At 29.8% G+C, this 18,384-nt stretch overlaps 1 protein-coding gene across 1 annotated transcript in view; it reads left to right on the forward strand.

Moving 5' to 3' along the window:
• Positions 1-18,384, forward strand: part of LOC106470047 (membrane-associated protein Hem-like) — an 83,797-nt gene that overhangs the window by 42,959 nt on the left and 22,454 nt on the right. The window contains exons 19-24 of the mRNA XM_022399473.1: positions 4,433-4,569; positions 9,130-9,261; positions 11,609-11,724; positions 14,651-14,753; positions 16,832-16,962; positions 17,337-17,404. Of these exons, the coding sequence (XP_022255181.1) occupies positions 4,433-4,569; positions 9,130-9,261; positions 11,609-11,724; positions 14,651-14,753; positions 16,832-16,962; positions 17,337-17,404 (687 nt within the window). The remainder of the gene's footprint in view (positions 1-4,432; positions 4,570-9,129; positions 9,262-11,608; positions 11,725-14,650; positions 14,754-16,831; positions 16,963-17,336; positions 17,405-18,384) is intronic.

The raw sequence follows: 18,384 nt of genomic DNA on the forward strand, positions 1-18,384 counted from the left end.
TAAAAGTATTTTTAATCTTAAAATGAATATTACTTTGTGTGATAGATAAGCAACATGCAAAAAATAAAAAAGACATGAGAAAAACATTGCTTTACAAACCTTAAGACTTAATATGTATATGAAAGCATTGTAATGATTACTAATAATCTGCCAAATTTCATTAACATTCGCTTACTAATTTAAAAGTTATAGCATGAAAACTATAATAAGCACAAAATGGTTACAAGGTCGATTTCACAAATAACCAATATTTCTAATTGACATTTAATCTATCAAATGACATATTATATTATGTTGTTTTCTGGACAGAGAAATGTCTCTTTCAGTTCAAAATTCATTCCCATGGGAAACATGTCGAATGTTTAGTGGCTTCTATCACATAGTTAGAAAGCTAGAAATATTATGATAGTTACTGTATATTGTCTGCTTTTTATGTGTTGTTATTCTGTGTTCTTAGGTGCATTATTTATTCAAATAAAAAAATTTAGTGTAGTAGTGGTAGTACCTTTACTATAAAAAAAGTAAGGTTAAGTTTCATCGATAGTCGACAGGAAAAAAAAAAATAAAGACCCAGATAAGCACTATATTTTTTGTTTTTTGTGTGTATTATATATTTATTATTAAAAAGTAACTAAAATTTAGAAACTTTTTAGGTTAGATTAGGTAAAATAAAGAAAAAAAAAACATTTTTGAAGAGCAGCTCGTGAATAGCCTGTGCCTTATGTAATTCAATAGGGTAATGTGAGTTACCAATGTTCACCAAGTGATTTACAATTTGTATGGCAGGATAATTAGTTAGACACAGTCCAAAGGGCAATAAAACAAAAAAAATTTAAGTATAAACGTGTATATAATGTTTCAAGAGTTAAGCTATTTAGGATAAACAAATGTAGTTGTTTCATGTTACAATTTGAAGTCATTCTAGAAAAAAAAAAGGGAAAATTTAGATTTCTTATTCTTTTATGGTAGTTACGAGGTCAGTAAAAATTGACCAACCTTGTATTAAGTTAGAGTAGAAGAAATAACAGATTCAGTATAAAGTTTTACTGAAAAAGAAGTTTGAAATTTATCATTAAGTATGGTAATATTAAATAGTAGGAACTTTGATGAAACAGAATGGCAGTTATAAAAATTGCCCATTTAAAACCACCTTTAAAATGTCTGAATATTAACAATGACTATTTCACAGTACTGGATGAGCAAAACTAAAGCTTATAAAATTCATTGGAGCTTGTGAAAAAGGTTCAGTGTTAAAAACAATGACTTATTGTACACAATTATAAAAACAAGACTGTTCCCAGTGTCAAAAAATACAATAAAATACTAAATGAATGGAAACAGTCTATAACACTCAACATTTTGGTGCATTACTGCATCATCTTCAGAAATTTTTGAGACTGAGAACAGTCTTATTTTTAGAATTGTGTTCAATAAATCGAATGTTTATTAAAAAGTGAATTTTTAACACTAAAATTAAAACTTATTGTACTTATAAAGCCACCTAAATCTCTATGTATTTATGGAGTGAATTAAAATTTCCCTATTTCATCTAAGTAAGTGACTTTTCCAGACAAGTGTACAGAAAAAAATGACAAATCTTATCTCTCTGATTGAAAAGGATACTAGTGTTTGTGTGTGTGTGTATATATATACATACACACAAAACAGACAGTATGCTACTTTGGACATAATTAGATTTAAGGGTAGGTTGGTTGAGATCCTCATGAGTATACACTTGATATTGCTGCCTCACAAAAACATAGCTAGTAAAATGGAAACAAAGAAGTACAATAAATAATTTTCAAATTTTATATAAAGATAAGTATGGATTGATATATACTTAACCTAGCTAGCTATAATAATCTAAAAAGTGTTAACACTACAAAAAATATTGAAACAAGAAGGTCAAAACTACAAAAACTGAGTTACTTAAAATCTTATCCCAACTTTAGCAAATCACTGTAATTATGTTAGTCTGAGCCAAAGTAGGAATAAAATGTTTTAAATTTTAAGTGACTCGGTTTTTGTAGTTTTAAATTTTTTATTTCAATACTTTTTGTAGCTTTAAACTTTCTATATTACTATAGCTAGCTAGGTTACATATATATTGATCCCTACTTGTCTTTATATAAAAATTTAAAATGTTTTATTGTATTTGTTTAGAAGGTTTCAGAGGTTATGCAAATTAAATTTGGCAATTTTCAGATGAAAAGTATTTTTAATCTTAACTTGAAATCAATTTGCACTCAGAGCAGTCAACACTCACTCCATGTATTCATGGAGACATTTTTAGGAAAAATACTTCTTTAAAAATTCTGATTCTTTATTGTCTACAAAAGACTTAATGCTTACTGAGAGTTTGTAGAATTTTGTGAAGGTACACTGAACACTAGATGTTCTAATATTAAAACTATAAAGTTCAATTTGGGGTCACGAACTTGGCTGATTTGACCAGGACTGTAGCAAGAGAGTTAACTAGAATTATGATTGGTATAGAAAGATATTATAGGGTTTGAGTTATGTGGTGGTTCTGTTTTGATTATTTCATTGGTACCCTTCAGTTTAAAAATATATATATGAAACAGTTATTGTTTTGCAAACTCAAACTGCAAGAGGAATGTGGAAAATTTATGATCTTAATAACTTTTCCCAACAGTTTGTTTTTGACCAGTGTTAAAAAGTTCTACATCTGCTAATTCTCATAAAATGACTGGGATTTCCAGACTTTCTACTGCTATTATAATAATAAAAATATTATTCACTACTGAGACCACTCATAGTGTTGTCTACTTAACTCCGCTTCCCAGTGACTCCATAGTAAGCATGAGGACTTGTGATGCTAAAATTCAGGGTTAAGTCCATGTGGTAGGAAGATATCACATGGTACAGCTTTACAATTAAACAAATGAACCATGTGATTCTAAGACAGTAATACTGTTTTAAGCAGAAATTGTGAAGCCGTGCATTGTTTTTATATTGATATTTCATCATAATGTTTCAAAATAAATAAATTTGATTCAACCACAATGTTTTTCATTTTCCTTGACTTTATAATTATGTGTGTACTTGAAATTTAAAATCAACAGCAATTGAATGTAAAAGGAAATTTTTGTTTTCCTTGTGTCATATCAGTAGTTTTGGTTATTGGAAGTATTACTTTAGTTACTTAGCTTTTGTATGTACATTTAGCAACATTTTAATTGCCTCTATTAGCTTTATATGTTTTCTTTGGCTCTATTTTTAAGGTGATAAGAGAGAAGAAAATATAACAACAGTATTTTAGGTTATGTGACAATCTGTAATTGTGTGGAGTACCCAAAGACATGGGGAAGTTTTTTCTTGATGCACTAAAAATTCTGATTTGATGGTGTTTTTATAATTGATAACTTGTGCATATTTTTTGGTGAAATTTATAATTTGAAATATTAAATAATGTATGATGTTGGGTTTATTTCACTATTGTAGCTACTATTGAATTGAAACAGTAATAAATGTTGGCTGACTCAGTCTTAAAAATAGTCAAATGTTTAATTTAACAACATTATTTTTTTTTATCAAGCAGAGATTGATTGAAATAATTAAATATTTGATATTAAAAGTGGGTTTAATTAATTTAGAATTAATTAATATGAGCATGAGATTGTAAGTATATTTATTACCATTTATGTAGATACAGCAAGTTCACCAAATGATTCTGAAAAAAAAATAATTCAGACATTAAATGTGTTCTAGGTCATTCTTTCTTCAAAAAAATGACAAATATAACATTTAGTATGTGACATAAAACAAAGATACAACTGTATACTAGTGATTTGCTTTGTGAAATACAATTTTTCATACCAGCAGAAAATATTGAGTATCACAATTATCATTATTTTCCTGAAATTAATTCAATTTTTCTATATTATTTGCATAATAGGTTAACCCTATGTGCAGTGGTTGGTGTTAAAGTGCACAAGCCACAACCTTTTACAGAGTGCCATTCAACATGATATTATTATTTAATGTATGAGTTATTAGTTAGTCATTTTCTCCTAATTTAGCAATAGTTTGTGAAAGAGGAAAGCAAGTACTAGATACAATACACAGGAATGCTGAAAAACTAAGATATGCAAATTTTATGATTGACAAAAGTATTTTAATTCTTCACATGAACATCACCTTACACTCCTACTTTTCAGAGTCTGAGTTAGACTGACATTAGCAATTCATAGACATATTTTGAGTACAGATAGGCTTTTAACACGTCTAACTTTTTGGAGTACAACACTCGTGCATTTGACTAAAACCTTGCCACACTTCACATAGATACATGTAGTAAATTCGGAAATATAATCAACCTCACTTCTCTAATGTGACCCTTTGTACATTCAGTTGAATAAGCATAAATACAGTTAACTTGATGTTAATACTTTTCAATTTGGCATTTCAGCTTCTTCCAAAACATTGTGCACCACTAATAGCACAAGCTGTGAATAAAAAGAAACGTGACAAGAAGAGTAAAACTATTCAAGAGCCCGACAAACCTGGCTTAGAAAGCTATCGTAGAAGCAGAGAGGAACTTACAACGTATGTTAAGATTTTTAATGTTTGTCTTTCAGTTTGTGTTCTTGTAAGTTATCATTGGAGTGAAAGTATTCAAAAATGAGAACAAGTAATGTTAAAAGTTATGAAAGACATAATAATTGTAGAAGTTGTTAATAAAATATCAAATATTTTCAGTAAGATTGTGACAAACAAAGACCAATCATTGCCATGGTTAGTAGCCTATGATCTCTTGCACCTATTTGTTATTGCAAATTACTATTTAATTATTTCACTGTGTTTCAGTTGTTAATCTATTGCCATCTATTAGAAGTTCTGAGAAGGACTGTATGTGTTATCAGGATCTGTGGTTCAAACATTTTTCTTGCCATCATATATAGTCCTCAGGACTTCACTGAGGGTGGCAGCATATTAATAACTGAAATATAGGATAAAACTAATTTGTAATTAGTTAATTGAACAGGCTACTAATGATGATAATGACTGCTCATAAAACTGTGCTTTTGTTTTATTTTTTTATTTTCTGTGTTTATGGAAATTGTAGATTTTTAAAATGAATGTTTTGTTTTTGAAAATACTAAAGCTACTGGAATGCTGTCTAAGTGGATATATAACTTTTCTTTTTTAACCATTATTATGTTAACCTTACTTCTCCAATGTGACTCTGTGCACATTAGGTTAATAAGCATAAATACAGTTAACCTGATATTAATACTCTTCAATTTTACATTTAATTTTCTTATTTTTTTCTTTTTTTTTGACAGCTTTCGAATATCTTGTGTATTATTGCATTCGGTACCTCAACTTGAGCTATGCATTTGCCATGTGATTCATTGTTATTAAAATATTTAAACTGTAAAAATAGCAAGGTCATTGCTATTGCTGAGCTCAGATCAAGTAGCTAAGGGAATTATTTTAAGGCACTTATGGCTTGGTTAGAAAGCTATTTAATTTATAATAGTTATAGGATATTGTTTGCTTTGTGGATGTTATTATTGTGTATATTTGAAATATAAAAAATGTACTAGTACCATCTTTAAAAAAAAAAGTATCAATGGCAGGCTAACGTAAAAAAAAAGGACAAACATAAGTACAATTTTTTTAGGTATGTTTTTTTAATGTCAGTAAACTATCTAAAATGTAAAAATTAAAAACTTGTTAGGTTAGATAAGGAAAAAAATTAATAAAAAAATTTTGGTATGAGGTATACTTGCGAGTATCTTGGGCATTATGTCATTCAGTACCATAACTTGAGCTACACATTTTCCATGTGATTTACAGCTTTCATTACAAGATTATTTGTTGGGCACTATTGAAAGAGCAATAAAACAGTACAATTACAATGAAACAAATGTAAGCTTTTGCAAGCTTTAAACTGTTTCGGATAAATAATTTTAATTTTCTGTTACAGTCTGTAGTCATTCTAACAAGGAAAGAGAGGTAGCTTAGATTTTTTCCTTTTTTGTTCTGTGGTGGTTACAAGGTCAGTGAATCTGACTGATACTGTGTAGTGTTGGGGTAGAGAAAAAACACAGACACAATATATAGTTGTACTAAAAAAATTTGGCATTCATTTAGGAGGTTTTAGAGCTTGTGCAAATGAAATATTAAAACTTTAAGGTGAAAAAATGTATTTTTAATCTTAAGACAAAAATCACTTTGCACTTTGACTAGTCTGAGTCATACCCTGGCTTCATATATTCAGGACAAATCTTTATTAAAATACTTAATTAAAAAATTCTGACTTTTTTTGGCATGCAAAAGGCTTGTAATGTTTACTAAAAGCTTGCAGAATTTTGTGGAGATATGTGAACCACATTAAAAGTTATAGTATGTATATTTTTGTGGTTACATGATGGTTACAATGTTGATCAAAATGACCAAGTCTGTTTCGAGAGTTAAAGAGCTTTCTGTTTTTTCTGACAGATTAACTTAAAACTTTATGGGATGCAAATAAAGAGCTCTAAGATAGTTTATTTATTTCACTAATTTTCTTTTGATACTGAAACTTGTAATTTCAAATTTCTTCATTTTAAGTTGTCTCATACAAATTTGGTTAAGGTTTGGAGTCCAAGAATTATTTAAACAGCTTTTTACCATACACTTTTTGAGTATGTCCCTGTTTCTACAGATGAGATCTAACCTTATACCAAGAAAGAATAATCCATACACTCTGAATATAATTAGTTACACAAATATAATTTTTATTTTCCTTACAAAAGGCAAAAGCACTATTTTTCTGAAAGAAAACAAAAGTTTTATTAGTTTAAAAGATAGTTAGTTGATGCAATATCATCAAAACAAAGCTGATGAACAGATTAAACCTGTTTCAGTTGAATAGTGAGATTTGATGTTAAGATGTGTCTCTGTCCAGACCTGAGTTTTGATATGTTTTGTGTAATGTTATGGCTGCATTGCTGAATGAAGAGCTTTTACAAATGATTGGAGTAATTATGATCTAAGTGTTTGGTTTGTTATAATCTTTTTGAACTGATAGTGTTCAAAATTCACTTATTTCTAATTCCAAGTATCCTCGTAAGGGTTCGTCTTTTGATCCTGATGTGTGTCCAATACTTGGTAATTTTCAATTACTTTCTTTGTCATTTATTCCCCAGCTGTTACACTGTACTTATTATGTTGTTCATGAAATGTTTGGATATTGTAAAGAAATGTTCAGCAAACTACTTAACTTTGGTACTAAAAACAACCCACTGACAGACTAAAATTCAAAGAAGTTTATACAGATAACAAACTAGCAGACATCTTTGGTATTGCCTATTGGTGGTTCAATGGTAAGCTTAAGGGCTTATAATGTTAAAACCTGGACTCTGATCTATGCAGTAGGCATAGTGCTGGTAACTTGTTGTGCAGTTTTGTGCTTCAACAAACAAGCTTTTAGTATTGTCTTTAGGTCATGAAGGTACAATCCCACTGTCAAAAATCAAGCAGGGGTTTGAAATGACTCAAAATTATTTGGCTATCCTGTTAATGTTCTGACTTAAATTGGGATCATACATAATTGTGATTCTGGTCTGTGGTTCTCTGTCCCAGTAGATCTGTGTGGTAAAGCATACTTGTACAACACGGTGACTGGGTACCTACAACCCAATAATCAGATTTTTTTAAATTAATCTTAATTAAGCTGTAAGAGATTAATGATTACAAACTTCCTTAAATATGTTATGATGGCTTAAAAATATATACATATATATATTTTGTGGTTTGAAGTTAAAGTATTTGTCAATTCTGAATATTGCTTGAAAGTTGTAGACATTTTGGTAGCGAAGCATGGTAGGAATTAACAGTTGTGTTCTAGCTGGATGGTAAACTTGATATTTTTATGTTTGGTCAGATGTGGGGAAAGAATCTACAGTTCTGGTGGAATTAGTACTACCATCAGATCACTTTGACAGTTTGAGACACTTTGGCATTTACCAGTATATTAATAATAATGCCTGTCTTCTGAATTAGTATTGATAAAATTTGTTTTTGTTATGTGCTTATTTTTACAGTTTTGTCTATCTCATATTTATACACACATGTAAGAACTACTCAGTCCAAAACTATAATTTTTATCTCGGTAACTTGCTCAGCAGCAGTTTTCAAATATTCTCTGTTCTGTACAAGTAAGTCCTATTCTCTCTCTCTAAAATTCATTACCAAGTTCACATGCTCCTCAATTTATTGTTTTTTTTTTAGCTCACTACTTAACAAATATCTTAGTTAAACTATCTAGTGTATTCTAGTCTTGAAAAATATGAATGTAAGAAAGGTATATTTAATTAGCTATGCTGATTGACAGGTTGATATTTAGTTTTGCTCAAAGTACCTAGCTTGCTCTAACTGGAATATTAATTCTAGTATATCTTTATTATTAAAATCCTATTGGAGAAACTTGGAGTACTCACTATAAACCAAATTAATAAAGTATCAAAACAGTAAAATCATGTATCACTTTCTTGTTCTTTTTATTAACATTATAAGCCCTTAAGCTTACCATTGAACCACCAATAGACAATACCAAAGATGTCAGCTAGTTTGTTATCTGTATAAACTTCGATGAAGTTTTAGGATCAACTTCTTTGAACTTTAATCTGGGTTGTTTTTTAATACCTGAGGATAGTGGAGCATTCACTATAAACCAAATGAATAAAGTATAAAAAACAGTAAAATCCTGTATCATTTTCTTGCTCTTTGCTTTTTTTTTGGGGTGAAATCATTTGTTCATGAACATTTTATTCTCATTTTTATTGAAAATATACTAAATTCTTGTGTTTTTTCTATTTTCCAAATATAGAATTTACTTTAAATACATCTTTAAGTTTACATTTAAAATTTTTAACTGTAGCAAAGTGTCCTAATGATTTCTGTCTCGTATTCAAAGAAATAAACATACATATAGTTTTTATTTTAATTTCATAAATGGTGACAGTAATGCTAAGAGCTTTAGGTCAGTGATATTTTGTATCTTAGAGATATGAATTGGTTACATATAAAAATAAAAGAGGAAAAGTTTTTACTAACCTTTTTAATTATCCTGGTTGTTAATGGTAACTCACAATATCTGTAAATGTATCTGACCAGAATGGACAAGCTGCATATGGCTTTAACAGAGCTTTGCTATGCCATCAACTATAACAGCACAATACCAGTATGGGAACATACTTTCTGCCCCAGAGAATATCTCTCTCAACACCTGGAAAGCCGTTTCAACAAGTGAGTTCTGTTTGGAGGGGAAATGAATTTGTCTTGTGATTTTCATTGTGTAACATTTTGAACTTTTAAGCCTATTCATATCAGTCCCCACTATATGGATATAGCCTAAAAGTTATCTAAAAGAAAGTTACTACATCAAATGTTGAAAAAGTTTACATGATATAATTAAACTGTTAGTTAAAATTAGACTTTTATTTATCACATAAAGTCAGATTTGTCTATTACAATTGTGTGATATGAAACATCGTTGAATCAGTTCAAGTATTGAATAACTGGTATTGATTACCTTGACCAATTTGCTAACAAACTGTATTAAAGAGGCAGAGCAAAGTAAAAAAAAATATCTCTATATTTGATATATCAAAGATAAGGGCATGAAATTAACTGATTTTGTCTGAATTATATTTTATATAGTCAAAGTAAAATTAAGAGTATAGTTTGTTTACGAATAACGATAATAAACATTATGTTTATATATTAGGTAAAGTAGTAAAGAATTAATCTACATAGTTTTGGTTATATCCTCCTCATTATTATTCTCTTTAAGTTATTCTGACTTGAAACAAGTCAAGTTTGCCAAATAAACTTTGAAATATTATATATTTATATATATACATCAATTAACTCTGAAGAGCAGATTTCCCTTGAGCCTTGAGAAGCACCTGTATAATGATTAAATACAAGTTGTGCATTTAAATGTGTGATGAACATATTATTTCTGTAATAATTAATTTCAGGCATGTATTAGAGCTTTCATATTTGTGTAATGTTATTGACTTCTTGTGTTAATTTTTTTTCTTGTTTAACAATATACTTGATGCCCATATGTAAAAACTGAGTTGCATACAAGTATTGATATTATAATAAAGATGATAACCTCCACTGTCTATGAAAGATGTAACACAACATCTGACAGGATATTGGATATATTGCTAAGTTCTGCCATATAATAAATACTTTTCAAAGACAGTCACAAAAAGTGGCAAAATAAGTGACTGAATGTTGTTTGTTATTTTAAGTAAAAAGTATTAAGTATTAAGAATTAGTTAATATATTTCAGGTTCTTTGGCTGTCTAACAGAGTTAAACCAAAATGACTTGAAAGAATATAAACATTTGTACTTAAATATTGCAAAGTTAGCTTCTCCAACATTAAAATTAATTTAATATTTGAGAACAAAACCGATTTTACATATTGTTACACAGTTTTACTAAGACTAATTTAAAAGATTTGTCATTTTTGGAGAAATTGGCTTGATTTAGATATGTCAAAAAAATTATAAGAGTAGTTTCAATGCTTTCAGAATTTTTTGTATGAACTCACTTAAATTAGGCATGAACATCAGTGGGAATTCTTCCTATTTTTGGATGCTTGAGTTAACATAAATATAAAATATGGTAGCAAATACTTGTTAATTATATAAACTAGTTTAAAGTTATCTGGAATAGAGCATTCTTAACTATCAAATTATTCGTTTGTTTTTACACCATTCATTACCAATAGGGTCCTCATGTTTCATCTTATTGAGTCAATTTATCATGTGTTTATAAAAACCAGATCAACGTGATTTGGTGATGTTACTCGTTTTTTGTGTAAAATAAATAGAGGTACCCTAGAAGTAAGTAATAATGGCATTAATTGCAATACTGATGGTATTTTTGTTTAATTTGATCTTGTGTGTGCATAACCCATATGTTATTAAGGACCTAGTAACCAACAAAGTCTCAGACCCACAAGCAGTTTGAGTTTGGTGCATAAATAGCTTAGAAAAATGTGTTTAAAAACCAGTGAGGTTCATATGAATCCAATTAGAAATTATGAGTTTAAATTATTAGAATATTCCCTGAGCTTAGTTTTTGATTTTATTACTAGCTTATAGCAATTAATCTTCACTGCCTAGTATTGTAGCTGAACAGTTCTCAGAAATATTATACAAATAGGTTTATGTATCACTTGTCTGTGTCCGTAAATAAAATGTTATTTTAGTGATATAATTTAATTTTGTAAGCGTGACTTAGTGTTTGAACCTTCTGAAGCCTAATTTAATATTCCACAATTGCCTTGTAATTTCTGATTTTTACTTAATTTGTGCTTAAAAATGCTTTTAAACTTAATATCATTATTAAAGTTCTTTGAATAATTACTAAAATTGAAGGCTGGGATTTGTTTTGAAAATATGGTTTAAAAAAATTGAAAGTTTTACTCAACTATGAATGTAACAATTTAAATACAGTTAGATATTTTGATTGTATGATGTAAATATTTAATGTGTATCATCCAGATATTAAAGAATGAAGGAATCAGGTTGTCTAATATTGGTTGTATAGTTTGTGTGTCTGCTTTACAGAGCTCTGGTGGGGATGGTGATGTATAATCCAGAAAATAGTGAGATTGCCAAACCTTCAGAACTCCTAACAAGTGTCAAAGCATACATGAGTGTTTTACAGAGCATAGAAAACTATGGTTAGTAATCATTTAAGTTGATTCCAGCAATTTTCACAAAATGCAAACTGTTGTAGCCAACTTTGGAGGATCTTGTAATTTTTACAAAATATTAAGTAGGTCTGTTGTCATCTTTGGCATTGATATGTATTATTCTTATTTGTTATTCAAGTTAAATTACAATTGCAAAAGTTGTATAATCATTTATAGAATGGTTGCTTTTAATAAGTAAAATAGAATATTAGAATATCATTACATGTGTTGATAAAAACTTTTTTGAAACTACAAATGCAAAACTATGCATGAAACATTAACTTCAAATGATCTTGATAGAGGGAAGTTTACCAAAATATCATTAATTATTTATTTATTAACATTTCATTAGCTCTTTAAGCAAGTACAATTGATTTAATTGAATCATAACAATGTGTTGCATTACTAGTTTACATTAGAAGTTGCTAGCTCTAAATTATACAGGGTCTGGCTCCTTTAATAAGAACTATATACTTTTTCAGACTTGGGCCTACCTGATCTACAGATGTAAGTCAGTTTGATGTGTCAGTTGATCTTTTCAGCCTTAAAAATGACTGGGACAAGCACATTTGCAGTCAATTATAACAAACATGAGAAAAGGCAAAGATATTAAAATGTTCAAAAGAGGTCTAGCATTCCAAAGTGGCCAAGACAGTTTCATTGGTAGGTTGCTCCAATATATTGGTGATTTGAGTTTATCAGCAATTGAAAAAGTTAAATAAAATGCCTGCTTCAAAGAGGGACAGCAATTATGTAATGATAGAAGTAGGAGAAAGGCAGACAGGATAGTAAAATCCAACTGTCATCAAACAATACATCAACTGAAAGACATTCAGTGTAGGAGAAATTCACTCCCATCTTTAACTTATCTTCCAAAAAATGGACTATGACAGTAGGAGACCATTACATAAACCATTGGACTCAATTACCAATGAGGATAATGCCTTGAGTGGTGTAAAGAGCATAGACATTGGACTAATACGGACTGATAAAAGATTATACAGTCCAATGAATCACACTTTACCTTTTTTTGCACAAATGTGGAAAATACAACTTGAAAAAAGCCACAAGAATATATCAGCAATATTTGTAGTCCCAACTGTCCAAGCCTTTGGTGGTGAAGTCATGGTTTGGTTCAGTTTGTCCTGGCATTCCTTAGGCTCCCTTTATGATCAAGTACATCCAACGATGCTTCACGTGTACTCATGTGGGTAGAGCTACTTCCAACTCAACAATGCTTCTATTCACCGTGCCCATATTGTGAATGACTGAGATTTCAGACATTTCCCATGGTTACCACAATTCCCACACCTAAATCTATTTGAGCGTCTTTGAAATAAACTTGAAAGACACATTTGCCATCATCATCCTCTGCTTACGTTGCCTCACAAATTGCATACAGTATTAATGACTGAATGGCAAAAACCCTTAGGACACCTTCCAGCACCTGTTGAATTCTGCTATGTGGTATCATAGGTGTTATTTGGATGAAAGGTGGCTCAATCCATTATTAGGTATAGTTCCCAATAAAGTAGCCAGACTCTGTATGTAAACAAGTGACACATTTTTAAAAATAGCTTTTTTATTGTATATATATATATATATATATTATTTTTTTTTAAATTAAAACTTTTCATGACAAAAGCTTAGATGCAAAAAAATTTCACATAATCACTAAATCAGTTTTTTCTTATTTTATATTTATAGGACATTTTGTATGTGGATTTTCTCTGCCTGTCATGTTAGATTCATTATTCAGTGTAATAAAAAATGAATAGTTGTACTTGAATGTATCTATGGATAATAATTACCAGTTTAAGAAAATATTCTTCCTTACTGCAAAAGCTGTAACTTGTAATAAAAAAAACAGTATTTGATGTTATACCACCTATGTTATAATGAACTGCAATAAAAAATAGGAATAGTAACAATGAAATTATGTTTACAAATCAGTAATTGTCTTAAGTGGATCAAGACACACTATTGATTAAAATGAAAACATCATTTTTTGAAAATTTTCACCATCCTCTCCCTTTCATACTGTATACACTTTTTATATCTTGGTGCTACATCCTGTGAAAACACCATATCCTTTTATCAGTGTTATTATTAGTTTCTTACATATTTTCTGGCCCTAGTATAAACTTCGTGTGTCTATGATTTATAACAGTATATATATATATACAAAATTTTTTATCTGAATTTTGTTTGTTGATGTTTTTTAGTGCAAAGCTACACAATGGGCTATGTACCCTCTGTTCACTGCAAGAAATCAAAACCTTAACATATAAAACTGTAAACTTAACACTGACCATTCCCTGGTTGGTGAGTGTTAAATATAAAAACTTTGTCACTGCCAAGAGGGATTAGAGTTTGTCTAAAGTCCTGTCCTTGTGATTTCATTATCATACAAGTAAACTAATTTTTTTATTTGGCATATTTATGATACTATATTAATGGTACTTTAACTTAAAGATACAAGATGTAGCAAAATGTGCCTTGCCCTCTGGTAGAATGTACATTAAAATAAATTGGGAATTTTATTAAACCATAATTTAAAAGTTCTGAATTTGGGTTTTGCTTGTCATGGGTCTCAACTTTAAAACTCAATTGTAAAAGTTACATATGTTATTGACTTGGCTATTTATTTTCAAATTATTTGCTTAAAACATTATATCTACCTGACCCTATTTATTTGCAGCTTATTAGCCAATCTGTGAACATACTGGAGCCAACATTGTTGTACAATTCCCATGAATTTACTTTTTTAAATATTTGTTGTTACACTAAATTTACACTGTTTTTTTTTTTTAGCAGAGAATGTTTTAATTGAAATGCTGTCCATTAGAAGGTTTTAACTATCTGAGCATGTTAGTAAAAAGTGTTGATTTTCTGTAATTCTATCCTCTTCCAGTTCACATAGATATCACAAGAGTGTTTAATAATGTTCTTCTTCAACAAACACAACCTCAGGACAGTCATGGTGATAAAACAGTTACTTATCTGTACACAGATTGGTAAGTTTTATTTTTTGTGATTTAATACCATGTTTACTGGTGCTCTCTCTTTTTTTCTTAATTGTAAATCACCTATCAAGCTTACCATTTGAGCTGCTTTTTGCACATGAACTTTTACTATGGCATCCTGATTTAATAAACAATGTAAGCCTTATCCTTGTTAATTTAACTAGTAAATACTTTGTAAATCCTTGTATACACTGATCCAGAGCTACAGAAATATTGCTCACACTCATGCGACGTGTGACAAAAATTAAACTGATAGACTAAGATTTCCTTTGAAAATTAAATTTATTTAATAAACGTAAAAGCCCTAATTAAAATATACACAAGTCTCATCAAACTTTAAGTTAATAGAGATAGAGAACTCCCCACTCAGCTTTAAAAAAACGGGGGACGGGGAAGGATGTAGGTTATAGCAATATAAAGCTTAAGAACTATTCATTCCATTGTTGGGCAATAGTGAACTATAAAAGTTAAGCTTATTGTATTTTATATTAATTTAGCTTATTAATAAAAGTGATAAGAAAATACGGGTCAAATAACCACAACACTTGAAGTTTGATGGCATCATCCTTATTCATACTACTACTACTGTTTTCTGGTAGAGAAACTACTTTAAACATGACAGATCTAGTTTACAGAACTCCTGCATCTGTATGTAGTGTGGTAGACTAAAGATCTTTATAAAATTCATTGTTTTATTTATTCCTTTGTGTGGGATTATGTAATGGATATTTCAAATGTGAAGTTAAAATAAAGAATTTTATTTCGTTTGAAGCAAGGTGTATGTCATCACCACCCTACCCAGAAATTAGCAGTAAGTAATAAGTCCAAAGATTAAGTCTGTTTATGTCCTAAAGATTTTGGTCATTCTTCTGGCATGCACTCACCTGCCAAGACTATTAGTTACTAGTACATTTTGAATTCATTTTAATTATTCATGAAATTCAGAGATTATTTTAACTAACAGTGTCAGTTTAGATGTAGTGTTTGTCATTTTTCATCTATGAAAACAAAAGATAAACATTCTTATAAGAAAAAAGTTTTTCTCCATTGTTCATATATTGAACATTTTAGTGTAAAATGTATACCTGATAGACTATATTGGGTGAATGTAATTGATGCATAACCCCCCAAAAAAAACAACAACAACAAATTAACCTTTTCAGTTAATAATGGATGGGATTTATCACTTCACTTTGATGATAAACTACCTTCTTCATAGCACAAGGTAGTGATTTATACAAATAAAATAAAATACACCATTAAAAAGAAAGCATATAGATTGCAATGTGTAAGTTTTTAAAGTATCTGACTAAACTAAAGGTTTGCTATAAACTCTGATGTTATTAACAAATGAAAAATCAGTAATTTCAAGTTGACTTTTCTCTGAATGTATGATTTAACATTGTCCAAAAACATTAATTATCTGATAATTGTTGGGTATTGATAATTATGTTAACTATATCAACTACTTAATGTAATGTGTGTAATGAAATCATTATCTTCGTAGCTCTATAGATAGGTTTTAAAACTGATTTTTTACAATTCAAGTTTAGATTTCATTCAGAGATTTTTTGTAATGCCTTTTGTAATTGCTATCAAGTCCAGTTTTATTATTACTGGAAAATTATACCCATCATACAAAAGAGAGGAAATATGTGATCATAATGTTTGATCAAATTATAGCCAGTTTTCTTTGCTTTATCACATGACAGTCCTTTAATATATATTTCCAGTTCCAATACTAAAAATGCTGTTATTAACTAATTTTTGGGCTAAACCTAAAACATGATGGGCTTAGAGGGCTAAATGTAGTAAATGGTTTTGAAACTGATACTGCAATTATTCAAGACAAAAGCTTTGAAATTTAGATTTGATTACTGTATCTGATCCTGTAAATCTTTTAGTTATTTCAAAGTGATTATAGATAGATAGGTTGAAAAATACATACAAGATTAGGTAGACAGATCGATGCAATCCTTCCTCCATAGTAATGTTGATTTTTTCTCTTTACATTTTGCTATGTTTGTCTCAGCATATCTGTATATAGTTTTGTAAATGTTGATATTTAGGTACCTAGAAGTACTGCTACGGAGAGTCAGTACTGGTCACATTTGTTTTTCAAGGAATCAGAAGGCATTTGTGACTTTATCAACTGATAGTCAACTTCCGTTTATTGCAGAAGAGTTCTCTGACGTAAATGGTGAGATTGTTGATGTTTGAAAATAATATTCAAATTTGATCTAGTAAAATCCCATGAAATATATAATTTGATTGCTAGCTCAGTGATCCTTCTTTTTAATTATTGAAAGACTTGTTCTCATGGCATGTAATCACAGATTCAGAGGTATAAAGACATTTAAACCCTTTCAGTCTGTCTTTATGGTTACTCCTAAAACACTGTAATAACTTCTGTCTGATTATTATTATAATCTTTCACCCAAGTAAAATATTGTAGAAAACCCCAAATTTTTGTTGTCTTGTTTTTATTTATTCCTCACCTGTTATATTTGTTCTATAAGCGAATTGCATAAGCTGTTTTGTATTATTTTATATACCTATAAATATTATTTATAGTGCATATAAGAATGATAAGTCTTATTGTCCTGGTAAACTTCATTGTTGCCCATAGAAATGAAGTTCAAGTAAGTACCATATACATCATTATTATATAATTAAAAATAGGCTTTGGTATTATTTTCTTAATTTTGCTACTGTTACTGAATTAATTTTGTCTTACAATAATGGATTTATTATGTCATCTCAGACATCTTTCTAATCGTTTTTCTTGTGTGTAAAATTTGTTTGGCTGAATATCTTGCCTCTACAGTTTTGGTAGTCTTAACTGACTAATAATCTTCAAAAAATGATCATGCCCATCTTATAGATGAGAGGAAATATGTGGTTAAAACTACACAGCGTGGTCACAAGTAAATAGACACCACCTTTTCAGAAAAAATGAAAATTTTCAGTCACATTCACATGAATTGATATATTTATAATTTAATTAATATCTAGTAGATCTTCCTTTTACTTCGTGGAGTTTATTGATCCTTTGGTGCATCACGAGAATCATCTCATTAATTTTAGATTGTGGGATTTTCGCCCACTCTTGCTTCAAAACTTGGAGTAGATCACTCTTCGAAGTTGGTTTTTTTGGTTGTTTCTTGACTTGCCGGTCGAGTATGGCTAAGAGGTTTTCTATGGAGTTCATGTCAGGAGATTGGCTAGGCCAGGGCAACTTCTGGATACCATTTTCTTCCTGCCACTTTTGGGTGTTTCTAGCAGTGACATGGTGCTCCATCTTCCTGGAACAACATTGTGTTCCTGAGGAATAAAGTGGCAAGAGTCCTTCCTCCAATATTTCGACGTATTTCGCAAAATTTATGTTGCCAATGCACTCCACTAAGCTCGATCTCCCACCAACCCAAACATCTCCCCAAACCATCAACGCTGAAACCACCATGCTTCACAGTTGGCTGCAATCTGTTGAGCCAAAACTCTTGGTGAGGCATTCTCCAGACCCATATCTGTCCACTGTCCAAAAATTGAGCGATTCTTGATTCGTCTGAGAACAATACGGTCTTCCAAAAGTCCAGAGGCTTGGTCATCATATCACTTGCCC

Source organism: Limulus polyphemus, unplaced genomic scaffold (assembly GCF_000517525.1).
Source record: "Limulus polyphemus unplaced genomic scaffold, Limulus_polyphemus-2.1.2 Scaffold101, whole genome shotgun sequence".
Lineage (NCBI taxonomy): Eukaryota > Metazoa > Arthropoda > Merostomata > Xiphosura > Limulidae > Limulus > Limulus polyphemus.